Source organism: Struthio camelus, chromosome 3 (assembly GCF_040807025.1).
Source record: "Struthio camelus isolate bStrCam1 chromosome 3, bStrCam1.hap1, whole genome shotgun sequence".
NCBI classification, from domain to species: domain Eukaryota; kingdom Metazoa; phylum Chordata; class Aves; order Struthioniformes; family Struthionidae; genus Struthio; species Struthio camelus.
In genome coordinates, this window is record NC_090944.1 from 94,887,014 (window position 1) to 94,907,522 (window position 20,509).

A 20,509-nucleotide genomic window follows, 5' to 3' on the forward strand; every position below is an offset into this window, starting at 1 on the left:
AGCCAAAGGCTGCTTTCAGTGACACTGGTGTAATTCAGGCCCCTAAACTGGAACTCTTCCCCTGCAACAGAGTAGAATTTGGCTATAGAGTAACCACCTCAATGCAAGAGTGTGGTGGCTAGCAAACATAGTCTGCCTAACGGTAAACTAACCTAATTCAGTTACATTGGTTTCTTTTGTATGTGCCTGTACACTAAACAACAATACACGGTATTTCATTTTTTAGAAACTGATTCAATGCGCGGACCCCATGAAAACAACCTGTATTGCTTTAAACGTATTGAAACCTGAAGTGAGAGAATCTGCTAGAGACTGGGCTGACGGGAACAATGGGGAACTCGAGCAATTACATTAAAAGATTTGCCGTCATCATGGTGTTGGAAACGCCTTCCAGTGTAAGAGGATGAACTTTATAAATATCTCAAAAAAAAAAAAAAAAGTCCAGTTTCTGATCGCCGCTCCGCAGCGCTCGCGTGCTTAAGCCCCGTCCCTGCAGCGTGAGCCACGCGGAGACGCAACCCAAACCCTTCCCCGCCGGCTCGCCCGCCCGCCCGCCCCTACCTGCGGTGGGGCCGCGCCAGGAAGGGGGCGGCTCCGGGCGCGGCGGCGGTTCCGGGCACGTCGGCGGGCGCCGCACCTCCTCGCCCAGCCGCCCGCCGCCGCCGCCCGGCCGCCCCATGGCCGCGCCGCAGGACCCGCCGCCCCCAGGTGAGGACCCGCCGCCGGGGCTCCCCGCTCCCGGGCAGCCCCGGCCCGCGTTGAAGCGGGTTGTTAGCTGCTTTCTCCCCCCCCCCCCCCCATTAAGCTTGGCAGTAATTATTTATCATGTGCTTCTCTGGGTGCGATTTAGTGCGACTTGCCTTGTCAAGCCCGCGCCGGTGTTTAGCATATTAAGTTGTACTTGCTAACAGCCTTTTGAAAAGCCTTTTTTTTCTTTTTTTTTTTTTTTTTAATCTCGGACTTTAAGTGGTTAGCAAGCCAACACGCTCTAGGTTACACGGCTAATGGCACACAGGAATTTGAGTACCTAGTACCAGGTGTGCCAGTCGGTGTTTTTCCTGCCAATCTGCTCTGGCAGTGATGGGATTCGAGTATTTAACAGCAAACAGAAAAATACTCAAGTGCTGAGAAACTTAGTTTTAGATTTATCAAAGAACTGTAACATAACTTGCTCTGTTTCCTCCTCATACTCAAATCTGAAACTCGTGTGCCGCTGGTCAAAGTACCATTGTTTTTGGTTTTAATCAAAGGGTCTGTCTGTATTAACGTTTGTATTGGCGAGATCCCTTTGAATCGTACTAAACTGTGCCATTGCTGTGAGTGCCCTGCCTTGGCGTGAGGTCTTACATGCCTGTAGTGGAATTACGTAAGGAAGGTAGGCCTTATGTGCTTCACTGGCGGCTGGTGGCGTCCGGGGAGCGTTGCCGGGAAGAGGCTCTGAGAGAGGGGATTACTGACTCTGCTGCGCGGTGTGTTGTGAACCTCCTCCTGCTTAAAGGCCAAATATTCTGAGTTCTGTGAGATGCGCCTTCAAACTTCCTTCCCGTGGGACGATGAAGGACAGATGTGGGACTGGGACTTTGAACATGTGTGTGTGTATGTATATGAGTTGACAATGTTCAAGCCATGTTTACTCTGGTAAGGGCACACAGCCCTGCTTCCCCTGTAGAGCAGCAGAGTTGAACAGGGAGAAACTGTGGTGAAAAGCACAAGCCTCATGCTCCTGTCACAGACCGGTTATACTGGCCAGGCTCAGGCAGAAGAGCTGCAAGGACTATTGGGCAGCCAGCATGCAAGTGCCGGGCTGCTAAAAGGAGCCTTGGGAGCAGCTATTGAAGCTGACTGACATCAACCAGAGTCAATTCGCATGCAATTCCTGGCGGAAAAGTGAGGAAGTAAACAGAGGCCGGTGGTAGCATGCTATCAGTGGGGAGTGATGGTGGGAGTGCTTTTTGGGGGGGGAGGGATACTAGAAAAAGAGGTTATCAAGCTGTCTGTCAAAGTAACTGTCAAATCTGCACTGAATAGTCAATCAGATGATATCTGTATTTCTTTTCAGCCTTTAAACATGCACAACTGGATGTTTTCAGTTTGCAATAAACAGAGAATTTTCCCTTCCTGCGGTTTGAAAAAGCTCTTGCATCCAGCTATATGAAATGAGTTACACAATGCTTTGGGAGATGTGTGTGGGAAAGAGAGAGGGGACATGGTATTTTAATTGCCTTATTCGCAATTAAATATTAGGTCTGTGGTTCTTAAATTATCTACCAACTATCAGTGTTCAGCAAGACCATGGTGAATCATTTGCAGCCAGTACCTGGAACCTTTATGCTCAGGTGCAAATATTCGCATGCATACATGCCACCTGCAGAAAATGTCGGGAGTTGGTAGCGCCCTGCAATGTAAAAAACAGGGAAATTACTAGAATAACAAGAGGGGAAAAAAAGAGGCATAGAGAAAGAAAGATAGTCTGTAAGTATTATTTTGAGAGGAATGCTAAGGAAGAAATATGTAAAGTCAGTGAGTCACAATTACTGTGTTTCTGTGGGAGATTGGGAAAGCAGGAGTCAATTAAAGCTCCCATCCTGTGCCCCATCTCTGCTTGTGAGGTCAATCTGGGATCTGTCAAGGCCTCGTTCCAAATAGCTGCAAGCTCCAAGCTCCTTCCACTTGTTCCATGCTTCCCTCTGAATTGTGGAAAGTACCAACCTTGCAATGTACCTTGGCCACGTCTTGGATGTGTAATAGCAGATAGAGGATGGAGCCTTTAGGAGCACGACAGTAGCCACTAAAACTCACCAGAGCATGGACCTCTTGAGGGGCCTGCTTTAACCTACATTAAGGCTCCCCTCAGCAGGGCCAAAGAAAGATTCCCCCCCCTCCCCCCCCCCCCCCCCCGCGCGACAAGAATCCATGCAGCCATAAGGCTTCTGAATAAACTGATGATACGATGTCAATTACTTAATATTTCTATTAACTAGTTGCTTTGTTGCTATATGTTGCTAAAGGTTGATGTGTTGCTGTGTTGCTATAAATACTTGGTCAGAGATGAATTAAAAATACATGGACGGCAGTCATACAGCTCTAAAGAGCTAATCAGAAGAACAAACAGAAGTTAATTCTAACTAAATATTGAAAGGCACTCTTTAGAGTTATTTTTGTAAGGTTAAGTATTGTGCTACTTCCATTTGACTGGCTATGGAGTTATTCAATGACATTACCTAGAAAGTCCAGCAAGTTGTTGCATGTTGATACTTCTGTGGTTCAAAACAAGATTTGAAACTTAAGCTTCACATACAGTGTTCTCCTAAAGTGATAACTACTGGCAGTGATAGGTTATGATGCTCAGTGGAAAGCAGCAGCACTAAAGGGAATTGAGATGCATGCTTTGCCACTGGTTTGTTGGGTCTTTGCTGATAGTGGAAAAATGGTGAAACTTGGGATCTGTGGGCTGGCATTGGAGGGAAGTGTGGCTTTGAGAGTAGACAGCCTTCTGCCTTTTCCTGCCAAGGTTTTTCCCCTTGGCATGTCACCTCCAGCCTGTTCCTCCCCTAGCTCCGTTCCTGTTTCTTCCTTACCAGTGGCTTCTTCTCTTTGCAGCCTATTCTTTAACCTGAGTTTGTCCATATTCTTCCTCATCATTCCTGCCACTCGTTTTCTTAATATGCTCTTGGAGAAAGCAATATTCCTTTTTTTTTTTTTTTTCCAGGTGATCATGTGAGGCACAGAGCATGAGACTGGTCTGTTAGCTGCGTAAGAAGTTTTTGACAGCATGGGGAAATGAGCCTGTGCCTTTAGCGGGTCCAGCCCCTGGGCCATCTTTTTTCTCTTATCATCCCCCTCCACCCTAGAGCTTCTCAGTGCCTTTCCAGTAGCCCTAATTTCTCCTTCCCTGGCTTTTCTGACCTGGACTATCACACCACAATCCCAGGGTTCCTCCTGAGGCGCTTCACTCTTTCTGACTCCTGCCAAACAGGCCAGCTCCCCTTTCTTCATCCTTGTTTCCTGGTCTCAGCTGGCTCCCAGGATGTGCTTCTTCTGCACCTGTCCTTCACGGGGTGGGCTCTGCAGTTAGCTATGGCTCCCCCTGCCCCAGTTCCCCTTCCAGTTCCTTTGCAGTTCCCAGTTACAGTTGCCGTGTGCATTCTCCGTTTCTGGTCCTGCTCTTATGCCATGCCTTACTCTAGCTTATAGTCTTTTCTCGTATCCCAGTCTGACTCTTACCCACTCTGCATTTGAGTTGAGGAGCGCGTGGTGGGTTTTGTTGTCCCTTGCTGTCAGGGCAGGCTTTCTTTAGGATGTTATGTTAATACCATGTTCCTGGAGCAAGGATTTAAAACTTGGTAGAAAGGTCTTCCGTTAAAAGGATACAGTTTTCTTTTGCTTAGGGGCGGATGCTCTTCTGTAAATGTTTTTCCAGGCTCTTTACTGCAGTGTGAACGTGTTCATCTGAAATTTTGTAGACCTCCCCCATGTAAAAATCTCCGTGGAGTCTGTGCGCATGGGATGCGCTCAACCCTTGTAGGACTGACCCCTCTGGCTATGCGCCACCTGCCTGGAGAACGTGTGTGGTCTTTCTGCAGGCGCTAGTGCTCAGCACCGTGCTTCCTATAACTTCTGCTCCGGGAAAAGAGGGGGCTAGGCACCGGACTTGGCAGCCGGGAACTGCTACTCCTGGGGCTGCATCGGGGAACCCTGGAGCTTTTTCTGTCCCTCCACAACCTATGTTTTTTGTTTTTAGGCCTGTTTCATGGTGCAGTGATGCTTTACCTTGTCACTCTTGTTTTGAGTTGATTTCATAGGAGTAGGCCCAAAAGTAAAATCATGCTAAATGTGAGTTGGTTACAATAGTGTCTGTGCAACTTCACTGCTATTTTGAGGCTCAGTGTTTATACTGTGAGTTTTGTAATTCATTTTTGGGACTAACTGTATTTTAAAATGCACTCATTTCTGTATTTGGGAGAGGAAGATAATCACCTCATATTTGTTTCAACCACCCCCTTCTGGTAGAGGCAGAAAGAGCATTTAAGTCGTTCTTGTAGTAAGAATGAGGCCTTCCAGAATGAGAGTGACAAAAATGCTAATGCTACTACATCATATTCAAGAAAATGATACTTATCAGCAGAAGAGATCCTCCTTGCAGAAAGGAAGACATTAAATTGGAGGAGGGGTGCTGTGAATCCTGGCTTCCGTACGAGATTTGTTTCAGATCCCCTGTGTAATTTTGGTCAGTGCTCAACTAATAGTTAGCCCTCAGTGCAGAGGGGATGAAATTTAATGACTCATCTGAAAGAGCTTTGAAGGTTTGTTGTCGTATTTTTTTGATGTTAATGTAATTGAAGTTTATGATTCTATTGTGCAAATAATTAATGTTTACCTCAAATATGTTTTTATTAGGTTTTGTACTGCAATGCGCTGTTTATTTTAATATTATTTTGTGTTGCAGTGGATATATTTACTGTTTGAATTACTGCTTTAAGGAAGAACAGAGTGGTGCTGTTTGGAGGAAAAGACATTTTTTAGCTGATTTGCCAGATTCTTTCTTTATTGTTGAATTGTTTTGTGATTTTTTTTTAAAATTATTTTTATTAAAAATTACGTCAAACTTTCATTTAAGTCTATCTTTCATCAGCTCAGAATTGGGTGTCCTTGTTGCATGCAGTTTCTTATCTACCAGCTAGTATCTCTGACATTTTCTAGTTTGTCATGTTTTCTTATGTAAATGAAACTTGACCTAATGCATGTAATGGCTGTATAGTTGTGCTTTATCTTGATCAGACACAGAAGCAGAATATGAGTTGCTAGACAGACATATTTTGAGGATTATACAGTGATAAAACTTATTCATTTCCAGCAGATCATGCAGCAAAAGAGCCGGTAGAGGATACAGATCCGAGCACTCTTTCCTTAACAACGGTATGTGTCTGTTCTAATACACTTAAAATCTTTATAGCGCTCTACAGTTATGTAATGAAGAACTGAGCTAAAACATTCGATAATGTTATTAACCCAAACCATGCATATATATTTATAGGGTTTGGATTATTTATGTCATTATACGACTAAAAGTTAATTTACTAACCTTCCACAATTAAGTTGTGAATAAAAACACTGAGAGGTATGTCAGCTGAATTGGATGGTATCAACTAAGCTGTCCATGGGTTAGACAGGAAGGAAGCATTGTCACATTGTTGCAGTATTTTTCATGATGCATTTGATTTATATACCAACAATATATTTACTTGCCAAGTTATTTTGTGCTATAGAAGCAGGCCCATCTAGGTAATAATTTACTCTTTCACCACTGTAGGTTTTTTTTTTTTTTGAATAAAATAATCAGAGGAAGGACTAGTGTTGACATTCTTCCATCTGTATGGGTTGGAGGGATAAGAAAACCAAACCAAACTTAAAATGTCAATTGTATTCAGTTATTATTCCTTCCTATACCTGTTTTCTCTCATGAGATAAGGCAGTAGGAAGATGTGACCAAAACCAAGTGCCTTACAAAGGACATGGGGTGAACCTAGTGAAAGAACAGACGGTGTTCTCCTGGGCTTACTGGCACACCTTTACAACAAGTTTTTGTGTCTTAGGATACTAAGCATGCCAGTCTTATGCTGAGACAAGACGTATATCAGGTAAATGGAATATAAAATTCTGTGACGTCTTTTGAGAGTTTATATTTTTAATATTGCTATGAATTGTTTACTCTGGGGAAAAATAACAGTGCTGTGTAGCCCAGAGAAGGCTGTTGTCTAATATAGGTATATAAACAGATTAAAATATGTTGGTTTATTTTATGGATGGAAGTGCTTTCCCTTGATGTTTTCTTCCAGTTCTGAAGTTTTGCAAAAGGAAGTCAACAAAAACACTTAGAAAATTTGATAAGTCCTTTAAACACTGATCTTCCACTGGGATCCGATATTACAGCCTGTGTGCATACATTTGTGTTAGCAAGCTATCACAAAAGGTAGAGACTTTTATGATTGTTTTTGCGGACTGACTAAGTTAAAAACTGTGCTCTGGCTCAGGGGAGCTTTTAAAAGGTGAGGAAAAGTTTCTGCGTCTGTTTGAGACAAATGAAATTTCAGCCCCCGTCCCACACACACACCCCGAATTAAGAGCTCTTTAGTCGTGTGTTTGGTTAAGAGCTTCTATAAAAGCCCCTGTTTCTTTTACATAAGGGTAGGGGTCATAGGGAAGGAGGTGGATATTTAGATCTAATAGCAAGTTATAACAAGGATGCCTGGAAATCAGCAGCTGTCTCCTTAAACGCAGTAATAATAAGTTTTCTTTTGCATCTTAATCAGTTTTTTAATTTCAAGGCAGAAAGGAAAATATTTTTTTCCTTCAGTGCAGTCACACTTTAATAAAGGTTTATCTTTGTTAAGATAAGAAATTATCTTTGTTCCTCTTGATATGTGCTACCTTTTCTAGATTAATATCTTGCTAGTTAAATGCAAAACTTCTTTCTCAGTCTCTGCTTCCCCACCAAGCTGTTACACTGTAGCAAAGCAACCACCCATATTACTTTTAGACTGTAAGTGATCTGCTAATCAGCAGTGCTATTAGTGTCTCACTTCCCGCACAAGAAGCGCATTACTATATATATGATTGTAGACAGATCAACTAGCAGCAATTTAAAAGCTACAGCTATAATTATGCAGGTTTTGTGCACTCTTTCTCCAGCACAATTACACTGAAAATAACAAACATTTGTGTGTTTTGCCTTTCTGTGACAGACTGAAAAATATCCTGTCCAAGATACAGGAGTACCTAAAGGTAAGTATTGTGAATTCTGTATATTAGTTCAGGTGTTGCAGATCTGTGTTGCTACAGCCAAAGCTGTTGGTGTTATCTAACAGATTGAAATACCTTTTTTTTTGTCCTCCCCCCTAGGTGTTTGTTTTAAATGTAGTGTCTCTCTCTGCATTTTATGGTCAGTTTGGCATACATAACTTTTGAAATTTCCTGACAGAGTTTAGTTTTGGTCTAAAAATCATGACTAGCTATCATCAGAAGATCTTGCTTCTCCCCTTGGAAGGAAAATATAGAGGTGCTATCAAAAAACAGAGTTCAGAGAACAGATGATAGAGACACAATAATGTTAAAAGGTGGCTTTGAAGAAGTTACCAGTGCCTTCAGGTTATCAGAAATACAATCCAGAAATACCTTCCAGGTCTCCCGCCTCTGATCGCATTCCCAGCCCTATAACCAGTTAACTCTTCATGCTGTCTCTTACTTCGGGCAGGTATGAATACCATTTACTTAGGCACTTAAGGTAGGTCCTCTCTGCACAAGTTCCTGCCTCTCCTCGCTGGAAGTGGAGCAAGTGCAGGTTCTGTATTCCACTGAAGGTGGGTTGGATAGTGTAAATAACCCCTTTACAGTTTCCTTGACTGTAGGGTGGATTTTTTTGCATCTCAGACTTTGTGGTTGGCTTTTGCCTAGGGGATGAGCTGGCAGGTGGGGCACACTCTGGAGGAAGGGTGTTCTGCATCTTGTGCCACACTGCAAGTCTGCAACGGGGGAGACACAGGGAAACTAGGCAGAAGATGGTCAGGAGGGAAACTTTTGTTGAGGATACTGGCCAAATAACACTGGGGTTAAAGAAAAGTTAGAGGGTTAATTTGTGGGGCTTAAGGGAGCCAGCCACAGAAAATAAGCATCTTCTAAAACACCTCTCAGTAGAAAAATAGAAGGTGGCTAAAGACTAATTGGAAATCATAAGCTAACTTCTATTTATTTGCAGGCAGATGGTTTGTTCCTTTGAAACTGTTTACCAACACTTAAGAAATTTTTCTGTACCTTTTTTTTCTACGTCCTAATTTTTCTTTCACTCATGACACTAGGGCCCCCTCAAAATAAATTGGGTAATTCCTAACTAGCTAGCACTTTCAAAGTCTTGAAATCTGACATGACATGTTCTGAGTATATTTATTTGAAAAAGGAAAGCTGAGAGGAAATGGCACTTTCTGTAGAAAGGAAACAGACTTGATTTGTTTTTAATTTTAGTTTCTGCTTCCTCTTGCTAAGTGTAAAAAGATGTAAGCATAAATATAGCTTGGCATTTCCTCTTTAGAGTAGGAAGTGATGCAAATGTTAATTTTAATGTTCTGTTCATTTCTAGAATTTCTATTTTTTTTTCTGGACATGATTTTTAGAAGGTTGTCTTTCCCTGCTGTGGGTTTTGAAATTTTGAATCAGTCCTAGACAGTTCCTTAGAGGAGTCGCTTTCAGTGTGCTCAATGAGAATGAATTTTCTTTTCTATAGAAAATACAAACTTTGAATCTGGGAGCTAGAAAAATGTTGCAGATATGCAGGCCTGTTTCTATATAATATAATTTCTGTTTGCTTCGGATTTAATGTTTGAATAAAAAGTACATAGGCCCTTTTTGTTTTGTTGTACGTGTGTGGTTTTATTTTTTTTAAAGTCAGTTAGTTAATGGACCGTTTTAGGACCTTACTTACTAAAGTTCTTAGCACCCTCTACTGATTCTGATTTAGAGGTGAGTTGACGGAACTTTTCGTCTTTTGGGATTAGGCTTAATGTTTACTTCATGTTTTGATTATAGTCCTACTTCCAGTCAAATACAGAACAAAGTTGACACGCGGTATTTCCACGTGAATTAAGTGGAGTGTTGATGACTGTTCTGCATTTTTGGCCACATTTCTTTTTGTCTCTGGGAATAAAAAAAACTTCAATAAATATTTACAACTGCTGGTGGTGGAACACTGGTTGCCTTTAAGTTTCAATGGTCTTATAAAAAAAGAAAAAGAGGAAAATCGTTATTTTTTTTCCCTGCAAGTGTAAGAATGAGTTGTTTGATTCAGATCAATTCCTTGAGTGAGATAAGGAAATATGTTTCCTTTCGGTTATTTGACGATTCATAAAGATAATAGCTGTTGTTTAATAAGGTTTTATCGCTGAATGAACCGCAAGTAGTAACGTACTAATGCTACAAAGGCACTGACCATCAGGGAGCATTCTGGTATATGCGCGGAACATAACTTCTTTTAATTCCCCTTCATGTTTCGTCAGCACTTGACCTATGGGTTTTAAGCAAATGGTTTGCTAACGGAGACCTTATTAATCATGCAGAATGAAACTTGTTTGCACAAGGTTCACGAGAGGCTTATGTATCCTATATATGCCATTTTGAGAGCTGAAGAGAGGCTTGAAAGGTGACCAGAGTTTGTGCTCTTTCTCTGTACTGGGGAGTTCTTGCCCTTTTCAGTGGGCTCCCGAGGCAGGTGGTAAACACGCTATTTGAAATGGATTATTTCAGTGCTTCAGAAAAAACCCTGTGTAATAGAGATAAATAAGATGGTGAACCTAATTCACAAAGGGGCAGAAGTCAACACGCGCACTCATAGAGTACGTATTTCGATAATGATCTTTATAAGTGTGACGAAGAAAGCAAAGCAAAAAGATTATATTTACTTGTGACATTCTTTTCCAGCCTACTTTAACTATATTGGTTTGGTTAGTATTCTTTTGGTTCTACTCCTGGTCAGCTTTATGAAAGAGGATCATGACCCCTCCATCAAAAACTGTGTAGCCGTTGTTTTTTAAACAACGGCTATGCTAATATTTGATCTCTGCAAGGATTACTTTTCTTTGCACAGTCATGTTCTGCGTGATTGTTGCAGTCACTGCCAGTTTAATGCTTTGAGTTTTTTTTTAATCCAATATTTCCTAGTGACTGATTGTGATGTGGAGTTAAATGTTTTGTGTTAGACATGCGTGATGTATGTTTGAGAGCCTTACTATTTAAATTTATTTTTGGACGGGAGGCCGATGTCTCACAACTTTTGTCTTAGATGAGGAATACCTAACAGATCAAGTTACGTTGGAAATTGCCTCTGTGAACATCAAGACTCTTACGTCAGATTCTGGCCTAGTCCAACAGGTAAGGAAAACTTATATCTGAAGTTAAACTAAGCTATTGCTGTTAATTAACTATGTTAACAAAGGAATATATCTTCAAACTGATTTGGGAGAACAAGGAATTATTCAAGTAAAATAGATCAGAAATAGACTCTCATTGTTCAGGATTCAGTGAAGTGAGCTCCTGTAGAAAAAAGCAAAGGAAAGAATATGTAATCCTGAACATTTACTTTGTAGTTTAAATAGCTTTTGATTGATGCATAGATGCTCTAAAGCAGAGCTGCTACTGGGCTGAAGCTTTGGCATGCATGTTCTCCCTCTTTCCAGCTGAAAATAGAGCCGGGACAGAGAATAAGTAATGGAGTGAGGAATCCTGGGTTTTAGACTCCTTGTGTTTTGCCTTAGGGAGCTGTTTGTTCTGCTTTGACTTTGGGACCCTGCTCTTCTCCTAGTGGAAAGACTCTCCCCTGGTTGTGAAGTCTCACTTTGCCATAGGATGGGCAATGCTGAGTGACCCCCATGCATCATGGTTGCCGTCCTTCAGACAAGCGTTACTTGCCAAATATATTGATTTTCTTTGGGTTGAGCAGAAAACTCGGAGAAGAGAAATGAGCATTGTATGCAAGCATTTGTTGCCAGATCACGCCTCTTTTGCTGAAAATGCTATGATGAAGGAGTCACTATACAGATATTTCAGTGTGTTAGAGTGTTAATAGCTCTAAAGAGCTGGAAAATATTCTGCTTCTCTTCACTCTGTGCATAGGTTTATACCTTTGATTAACCTTGTAGAACTTGGCTTGATTTTATTGTAGGCAAAAATACTGTTGTTTAATAGCTGCATTTTATGGGCAGTAACGCTACATTGCATTATTGCAATTACCTTTCAATAAAATGATCTTGAATACACCTGGGTGCATCTAAGTTGACAAAAGTGAATGATCACTGATCGGTAAAAATACTTCTTTTGGAAGATGATGTATGGCACAGATAAGTATCCTTTATTTATTTTCATTTGTACTTCTTGCAGTACTAGCCACTCCTGTTATTTTTATCATGAGAAATGAGTATAGTGACATTTCTTAAAGGCATTTACATATTAGCTTTCATAGTGTGGTTCTAAGCTCCATGACTTCAGTAAGTCTGGAAGATGTTACTGAAGTGCCGCACAGCAACTTAGCTATTGCAAACTAAATGGAAAATGCACGGTTTTCTCCCACTTTTCTTTGGTTGGTTGGTTTTGCTTCTCTTTAAACGGATCTCTGGAGAGAGGATTTAAAACGTTCTGGGATTTTTTCAGTGCCTGGATCAGCAATAGTGCAAATACTTCATATTAACTCCATGTTGTTATGGACCAAGAGAAAGAACTGATTGTTTTTGTTGGTTTTAACATATTTTAATTGCCATACTTAGGCCTAATTAACCAAGAACATGCTGAGCTGTGATGGGCAGCTGCTCTTCCAATATGTTACCCCTTTGAGGATTTGCTCCTCAGCACTAATACTGTTCTCCTCCTTTTTAAGAAATTAGCGGAAATGGAGACAATGACTATAATCAGGATTTCCAGATTTATTTTTTCTTAAACTTAGGATGCTCATATGACAAGAATGTCGAGTTTTTAAGTTAAAAAGCTCTGTCCAGAGAAAGCTTATCTGATGCCAGTGGAAAAGCAAACTACTAGATAAATGCAAGGGTTATTCTGTTGCAAGGTGACATGTGCAGTACTCAACCTCTCTTGAGCGGAGACCAGCCATTGTGAGGTGAATTGATGTTGCATGTGTGATCCTGCAGTTTTCAGGGAAGAGAGAAATAGCGTGCAAATTTTACCTTTCCTGACAGTCTTTAATTTTGGAGATAGTTCACCACATTAACTGAAACTGCCTATAACCTACTTGTAGTGGATTTCTTAGTACAGAATATGTAGATAGGAATAGAGTATCTTATTACACTGTATTGTTACACAGTTGACTTGTGTTTGCACGCACAGCCTGCAAGATGCTAAGAGGCCTGCTATGATAGTTTTGGAAGAATGATGCAATACAAAAATCAACAATGCTTTACTGCAGTTATCTAAGGGGAAAATCACCTTCTGCTTTCATCTTTCAATCTTCAGTAGAAGAAAGCTATTTCACCTGGCTCCACACCCACATAGTTAAAGTAAGGGCAGCTGCAGTTTCCTGCAGTTCTAGGATCAAGGTGCTGTCCTTCCAGTTTTTAGGTGTTCCTCTCTAAATAGCAGTAGAATTGAAATGTTACAATGTGTGTCGCAGTCTCAAGCTGCTAAGTAATTTCATTATGTTTAATTAGCAGACACAAAGCCACTGAGGGAATGTGTACTTCAAACAGGAGTGTTAGACGTGAGCCAGCAGAAATGTTCAAGTCCAGCCATTGTCTCGAAATGCTTCCTATGTATGTGAAAAAGTCTGTAAAAAGCTCCTCTGCTTTTACTAGATCAGTGAAACAGTCCCTCGTTCTTTCATGTTACAGGAAAAGTGCTTGGATCTCTCATTATAAAACACTTTAAAAATCTTTGAAATTAAGTCATCTGAATTGTTGAACAGCTTTGTACATACTTGATTTGAAAAATCTTAAACTAATTTTCATGCTTACAGTATGAGTTGTTGACTCATAGCTGTGGTTCAGCAGCAGTGTTTCATGACTGTGTACTGGGAGGTCATCTTTTAATAATTAATAAGAGATTAATGATTAATAAGATTAAATTATAATCCTAATTAATAAGACTATCATTTTTCAAATAGTGAGTACTGCAGTCAGTATTGAATTAACACCAGTCAAATAAGGAAAATTAAACAAACATGAAAAATGTGGGGAAGCAGAAGGAGGGAGTAAGAGCAAATTACTCCAAAGATGCAACTCCATAGCATGTCCCTGATAGGGATAACATTGTTTAGTAGATGTAACTAAAAGAGCAGTTTTGTGGCAACTTAAACAAGGCTTATTTTAGAGCAAAATGAGCTTGAAGTCTGGAGGCATCTTCATCAGATGCTTTGCTGGCATGGATTCCTCAGCAAGCAGCTCCAAGGTTGAAGGACTTGAGACTTCTGCTATATTCGCTGGAGAAGCATGAGTATGTGTACTTCTTTTTTTCTGTTAATGTCTTAATTTCTGTTTCCAAATAAGTTTATATCTAATGGTAACTAATGAGAGTGGAAATAATAGATTAGTACTAACTGCTAGAAGCGCTAATGCCATTCTATCATAGGAGTAGCCAAAACATAAAAATGCTTCCTGAAAAGACTGCAGATTGTTGCTAATTTCTCATAGCAGATATATTCCCTGTCTGACTTTACAAGTAGCTCAGGATTCTTCTAAGTAATCTCCTGTCACTTGTAAATTAAGCAAGTAGTTACTCTGATGTTTGAATATTGTGTTTTGATCTATATTTGTTTTCTGCTTTTTAGCCAGACGAGAGAGACTCACAAAACCATACTGATGAATCGCTTTCAGGTAATACATCAGCTTTACTGTTCTACGTATTTTATTCCTAGATTTTCTTTGAAAGGGCTTTATTAAAAACTGCTGTTTGCCATTACCTAAAACCGCCTGGATGATCAATGCTGGTGAAGCTCATTTCATTACCAAGGTATGGTCTGTATATGCTCACCAGGGCCAGTTAGAGCCGTCTGTTTGTTCTAAAGGGGGTGGTATCGATAACGCAGATCATATAAAACACGTCGGCTGTCCACATACGTCTAGTACATCCACCTTTGAGGAAAAATCTGTAAACACATATATGTAGAAAGCAGAGGCTGGCAGTAGGCAGTGTGGGCTTATCCCATATGGTATGAGCTTGGCAGGGGGATGGCTGATATACAGCCCTGTTAATCCAACAGTGAACAACTGAGAGTTTCCTTTTAATGAAGAAGCTTGTCCTATCATGTAACATTAGGACCATGCAACTCGGTGGGTAGGTCGTCATTTTGCTCATCAGTATCTAACATAGGGCATGTTAGAAAAGCAGAATTCTTTATAATGCTTTTGACAGTCTGTACAAGGTATAGCACAAGAAGCAGGTTGGTTTAGTTTTGTTTACCTGTAATCGTGCCCTATGTTTTCCTTACCCCCTCTTCTCTGCTGTTATTGGAAGATAAAACTTAGTCTGGCACCTTTGCAAAGCAAAGTAAGATGAAATTCAGATAGGGTGCTCTCCTGCCCTTTGAGCTCATCCAGAACTTTGACTGGATTAGACTCATTTTCCCTTGTTTGTATAACTAAATCCTGGTATGACTAAAGCAAGCAAGTTTTTTCGCACTTCAGCAAGAGTTTAGGGTGTACAAGAAAAGCAGAATAGCTAATATATACCTTTCTTTAGAGAACAGCTGCAAGGCCTGTGGAATACCTGAGAGCAAAGATATCACCAGAACATATTTTCCCTTTAATAGGAAATCTGAACAGTCATATAAAGTTATGTGTCTGCAGCAGTGTTATAGCTGCATGTCTTAGCTTGTTGAAAAGTTCAGAAGTTGTCTTTAGCCTGCTAAAAAAGCAAGCCGATGAGCAACATTACAAAAATAACAATAGCCTGTTTTTTCCCTTAGAAATCAAACCCAGCACGCACACAAAAGCTACATCCAGCTAAGTTGCTTTCATAAGGACTAATATTCAGCGTAAAAAGTCAGTATCTGAGAGTCTTCCTGGAACTTTCGCACAATCTAACAGTAACCTTAACAGATGCTGTTATCTGTATGAGAGGGTGGCGTTGACTGATTGGCCTTTCCCAGAGCTATAGTTCAAGTCTCTTACACCAGCGCTGATCTAGCGCTTGTAAATTGTGTGTCGCTGTTTCCTGTTGTTTTTAAATCAATCTCGTGATTAATACATTTCTCTTCTTGCAATGTCCCTTTTTCAGGCTGTTTCATCCCAAGTAGGAGCAGTTACTTGGCTGTACAATCAGGCTGCAGAGCAGAACTCGTAGAGAGTACTTCTAGGCTATGTCCGTTATCTTGCTGTTCTTGGGACATGTCAAATGCTCCCTCCCTTCATAAAGGGGCTAGTTAAGGTCACATCTGCAGCCAGAATGTTGAAACAGTACCCTAGACTACTGAAATGTTAAAGGCCTTAGTTTTTAATGAGAAACACAGCTAGAACTGGTTTCTACTTACCTTTACAGGTTATTAATGCATAGTATAGTCTGATAGCACTGCACTGTTAAGAGCAGTGGGAAGATATTGATTGTTGTGTGTGGGAGACCTCTAAATGGCAAGTTCTGATATCTGATGCAGATTTTAGAACATATCGCCACCTACTTCCAGCAACGTGGTATTCCTTTTTTTCCTCTGACAAGGAGGAGTATGCATTTTATTTCTTTCCATAGCATGCATTTCAAGTAGGCTTCTTAGAAGATAGAACAGGGACGAATTCTATTGTAAGAAGCTTTAAAAACACAGGAACACTTTCACTTCATCATCATTTAAAGTACTAGATGTTAGCTGTGTTTGCAGCTGTCAACAGAGATACTCCTGGTGCAAATATTTCTTTTTTTTTTTTTTTTTTTTTTGTAAAGGCAGCAGCTCAGGAGTGTGAAGCCTTTGCCTTTATTCTGCCTCGTATCTGTGCAAGATTTTAACACAAGTCCCTTGCACATAATGTTGTTGGTGGAGTAAGTGGGGATTATGGCAGTTTCCTGGAAGAAAGATAGTTCCCAAAAACAAAAAAGGGAATATGCCAGCTCATGCAGTGGCACAAGCTACGTGCCTTTTTTATAAATGGATAAATAATATATTTTCAAAATTATTGTCCTTTTGATTATAGACCTTGGACAGAGTCAAGAGAAGTCTTGGAAAGTTAATTTCATGAGTAATTCACAGGGAAAGGCATTAAAATATCACTATTCTGGCTGTTTCAGAAATGGTTCTCAGAAACATGATATTTTTCAACCCTTTGTGCTTTTAACTTTTTGTTCATGGCGAAACCACAGCATCAGATCCTAACTTCTCCCTCTGTAATGGTTTTAACTGCAGATCTCAAGAAAGCCTGCAAGGAAAATGGCACCTGCTCCTTGTGCTTATTTCGTGCACCGACCATCAGTGACATGCTCAATGATGAGGACTTGTTGTACACTGTGAGGCTAAAGCTGGATCCCTGTCACCCAACAGTGAAAAACTGGAGAAACTTAGCAAGCAAATGGGGGATGACTTACGATGAATTGTGTTTCCTTGAACAGAAGCCGCAAAGTCCCACCTTGGAGTTCTTGCTACGCAATAGTGACAGGACTGTGGAGCAGCTGATTGAGCTCTGTAAATTTTATAAGAGGATTGATGTTGTGAAAGTGTTACTGAAATGGGTGGAGGAAGAATGGCCCAAGAGAGGGGACAGAACTTACCAGAATGACTTCTAGGTCAAAGAAAATTGTTAGTCTGTATCGGTTAAAAGTTGGGACTAGCTGCCACTAGTAGATGGGAAGCTTCCCATTGCCAGAGAAAGAGCCTGTGCTGACAGTTTGTATACTGTGTAAACTTTATGTACTGTATACGCATACATATCCTCTCTGCCCTCAGGGTTGCAAAGATAACCTTCCAAAGTAAGCTGAATAATGCAGGTTGTATTCTTGAGTCTACAAACACCTTCAGTTTCGTTGCTGCTGTTTGTAGGCTTCCTAAGCAGAAGAGGAATGAAAAAGCCAGACCACTAGTTTTACTGCAGCAGTTGTGAACCTAGTCAGTTGCTATTAGGAAAGCCATGAAAAGAAGGCGAGTCTCTAGGCCTTGCTGACAGCCCTTCCACAGTTTTTTACGTGTTCCACCTAGTACAAGATGAGTTTTTTTTTTTTCTTTCTTTCTTTCTTTCTTTCTTTCTTTTAAGGAAGGTTTATGACACTGGTTTTGGCATAGGAACACCTGTGTGTTCCAAGCAGCAGTTTGGATTTGCATGTTCCAATTAATTTAAAGTTTGAACGTCGTGTTCAGAAAAATTAAGTTCTGGTTCACTTTTAAAAACAAGGAGAGACATTAAGCAAAGTAATTGCATAGTTTTACCTCATTAGTGCGTGCGTATATTTGCTACAGAAGAAATCATGCAGTTCAGAGAGGCTTTCCAGCCTGTAACCATTAGGGACAAAAAAGCAATTAAAATGCTTTAGACTTGAAATCAGTTTCCAAAGTTTTGAAGAAAATGCTCACCCTGAATATTCTTATCTGTTTATCTCAAATGCTTCTCACTTTGCAGTGGGAGCAGACAGCTAATGCCTTACCGTAAGTATGTCCTTAGTACTGACTGTAACTTTCCTGTTGACAAGCTGTGGTTTTCTTCAAGAGAACACAACCCAGTCCTGTGGGCTGACATACTTTCTGTCCCGCACCGGAGCAGTTGCATACATGCATAGAATTAAACACAAGTTTATGTATTGATTAAAGTCACTGTAATGGGAATTCACCTACAGTCCTGGTGGATTGTTCTTAAAGCACTTAATGATAGTTTAGACTGACATTTCCCAAAGGATTATGTCACTTTGGCACTCTGAATTGTACTGTTTTACATATAACGATTTTAGAAATTGGTCTTTTTCCAACCATTCTACTGAGTTCTAGTGTTTAAAAAACTCTTGAAAAATCAGTGATATAGTGGGCTGTATAAAGTGCTTATTGCTGTAATGTCATAAGAATAAGAAATGTTGTGACCGAAGAATGCTTTTAGTTGTTACCTATACCAAAACGTCTTGGACGATGCTAATATGTACATAGATGTATTATACCAAAGCAATGGACCATATGCTAAGATGTGGGGCAAATTAGAATGGGGTACAGGTGGATGCACTGTTTACTTTCCTCAAGTAGAAATGACTAATTAAGAATTAGTAGCAAAGCTAATGGAAGTCAAAGTAGGGTTGTATGCTGAGTTGCTTACTGTAGGAGAATGAGAAGGCACTTCTAGTAATACTATACTATAGATATTGAAGGGAATAGTTACAGAGTAGCTAGAAGTAAAGACTAACATTTTCAATGTCAGGCACTAGTTCTGGGGGTGACATAAATTAGCTTTACTGCAATTACTTCAAGAAGTTGAAGATCTTGTTTCAAGGTGAGGAAAGACCTAAATTTGAGGTTTGCATTAAAAAAAAAAAAAAAAAAAGCTTGTGGAAGACTGGGGTTTTCATTGACTTTTTTTTTTCTTTTTTTAAAATCATTACTCCAAAAACCTGCCACACTTTAGAACAGTATATTTTTTAGCCATATTTTTAAGTGGCAATTGCACTGCTGTATGTCACAGAGGCTACAGTTCAGATGTTTTGTGTTCCTCTCTTGGCAGCAGGGGTCTCCCAAGAGACGCCTATCAGCTCTGGCTTTTGCAAATAATCTTCTGACTTGGGTTGGGAGTTCTGGAATCAGCTTTGAGGATAACCGCCCTGGCTGGGCTGCCTGCTAATTGCAGTTCCTACAGAGGCATCCACTGCATACGTGCAAATAGCCTGTATGCAGCTACTCCAACCTGATGCCCATACTTTGGGCCTACCACATATATGATTTAGGGTGATGTGTCTGTGTTAAGTTGCTCTGTTCAGGGATTAGTGTTGGCAGGTGTGCCGACAAATTTTCTCTCTCATAGCGTACCACAGCTATATGTATGTGGTATAGTTTGCTCTGCTGTGGTAGGTCCTGTCCAGCAGGGAATCTGACTGGAGCCCTCACATGAGGATTCACAATGGGAACGTGAAATGATGCAGGGGCATTTCTGAATCAAGAAAAAGTTTAACTGAAATCTATCCCTTTTCCTGTTTTCTGGCTGAAACCTGTAGTATTTTGAAGAAAACCTGTCATCTAGTGGAAATTTCCTGTAGCTCTTGAAAAATCAGTATAAGCTGCAAGGACTCATCTTTGAATAAAGCTGCTTCTGAGTTCATTTGTGGATTCTGTGTAAATTCAGTACTGAATGTTGAAAATGTTAGCTTTAAACTTCATTACACACTGGATTGCTCATTAGTATACTTGAAACGATCTTAAATATTTTTCCCCTTCATATGGCATGAATTAAGATGTACACTTTTTTTTTTTTAGTTTTATATCTATTTACAAGATACTGGGTCTGAATGTCCAGTTTAAGTGTTCTTATATCTCTTGTCATAAAGTACTTAGAAACATAGATTGTCAGTGTTTGGTTTTTTTTTTTGTGTTTGTTTTCATTTCTTACAGCTAGGGAAACAGCTTGTTTTTCCTTCCCTTCAGTCACGATTTTTTGGAATCGCTGAACTATCAACTAGATGTGCTGTGCAAAAACGTCTTACATGTGAGATGCACCTATGTTTGCAACAGCTACCACATCACTACAATGTTATGGAAGATGCACCTTTTTCTTTCCCGTATGAAAGATGAGTTAATTATAAGATGATGAACAAGGATGTTTGCAGAGCTGCTAACTAGAAAGGTGTGAAGCCTCTACTCGGTGAACTCTTCCTGAATTAATAACTAATCTGATAACAAAGGTTAGAGAATCACATGGACACTGAAGACTCCACTAGACCATCAGTTTCATTCTATTATATCTGTCTCCTATTCCCATGCCAGACACAGCCTCCCTTTTCAGTCTTTCCACTAGGAGGCTGGCGATAGCTAGCAACCTATTCTGCCTTCTCCGTGTCTGCAGGATAATCAGTGGCCCTTCCCACC

General features: G+C 40.4%; 1 protein-coding gene across 9 annotated transcripts; it reads left to right on the plus strand.

The window, feature by feature from the left end:
- Positions 1-594: 594 nt before the first annotated feature.
- EDARADD (EDAR associated via death domain) lies at positions 595-19,985 on the plus strand. Of its 9 annotated transcripts, none has more exons than XM_068939221.1 (7): positions 595-708; positions 5,855-5,916; positions 6,594-6,638; positions 7,743-7,782; positions 10,799-10,914; positions 14,312-14,357; positions 16,871-19,985. In XM_068939221.1, exons 1-7 carry the CDS (start codon positions 678-680, stop codon positions 17,245-17,247), a joined length of 717 nt encoding a protein of 238 aa, XP_068795322.1. In that variant the 5' UTR covers positions 595-677; the 3' UTR covers positions 17,248-19,985. The 9 variants fall into 9 exon arrangements, with proteins under 9 accessions (XP_068795322.1, XP_068795315.1, XP_068795314.1 ...); XM_068939214.1 differs by having other exon boundaries at positions 5,858-5,916; positions 10,826-10,914; XM_068939213.1 differs by having other exon boundaries at positions 597-708; positions 10,826-10,914.
- The last annotated feature ends 524 nt before the right edge of the window (positions 19,986-20,509 follow it).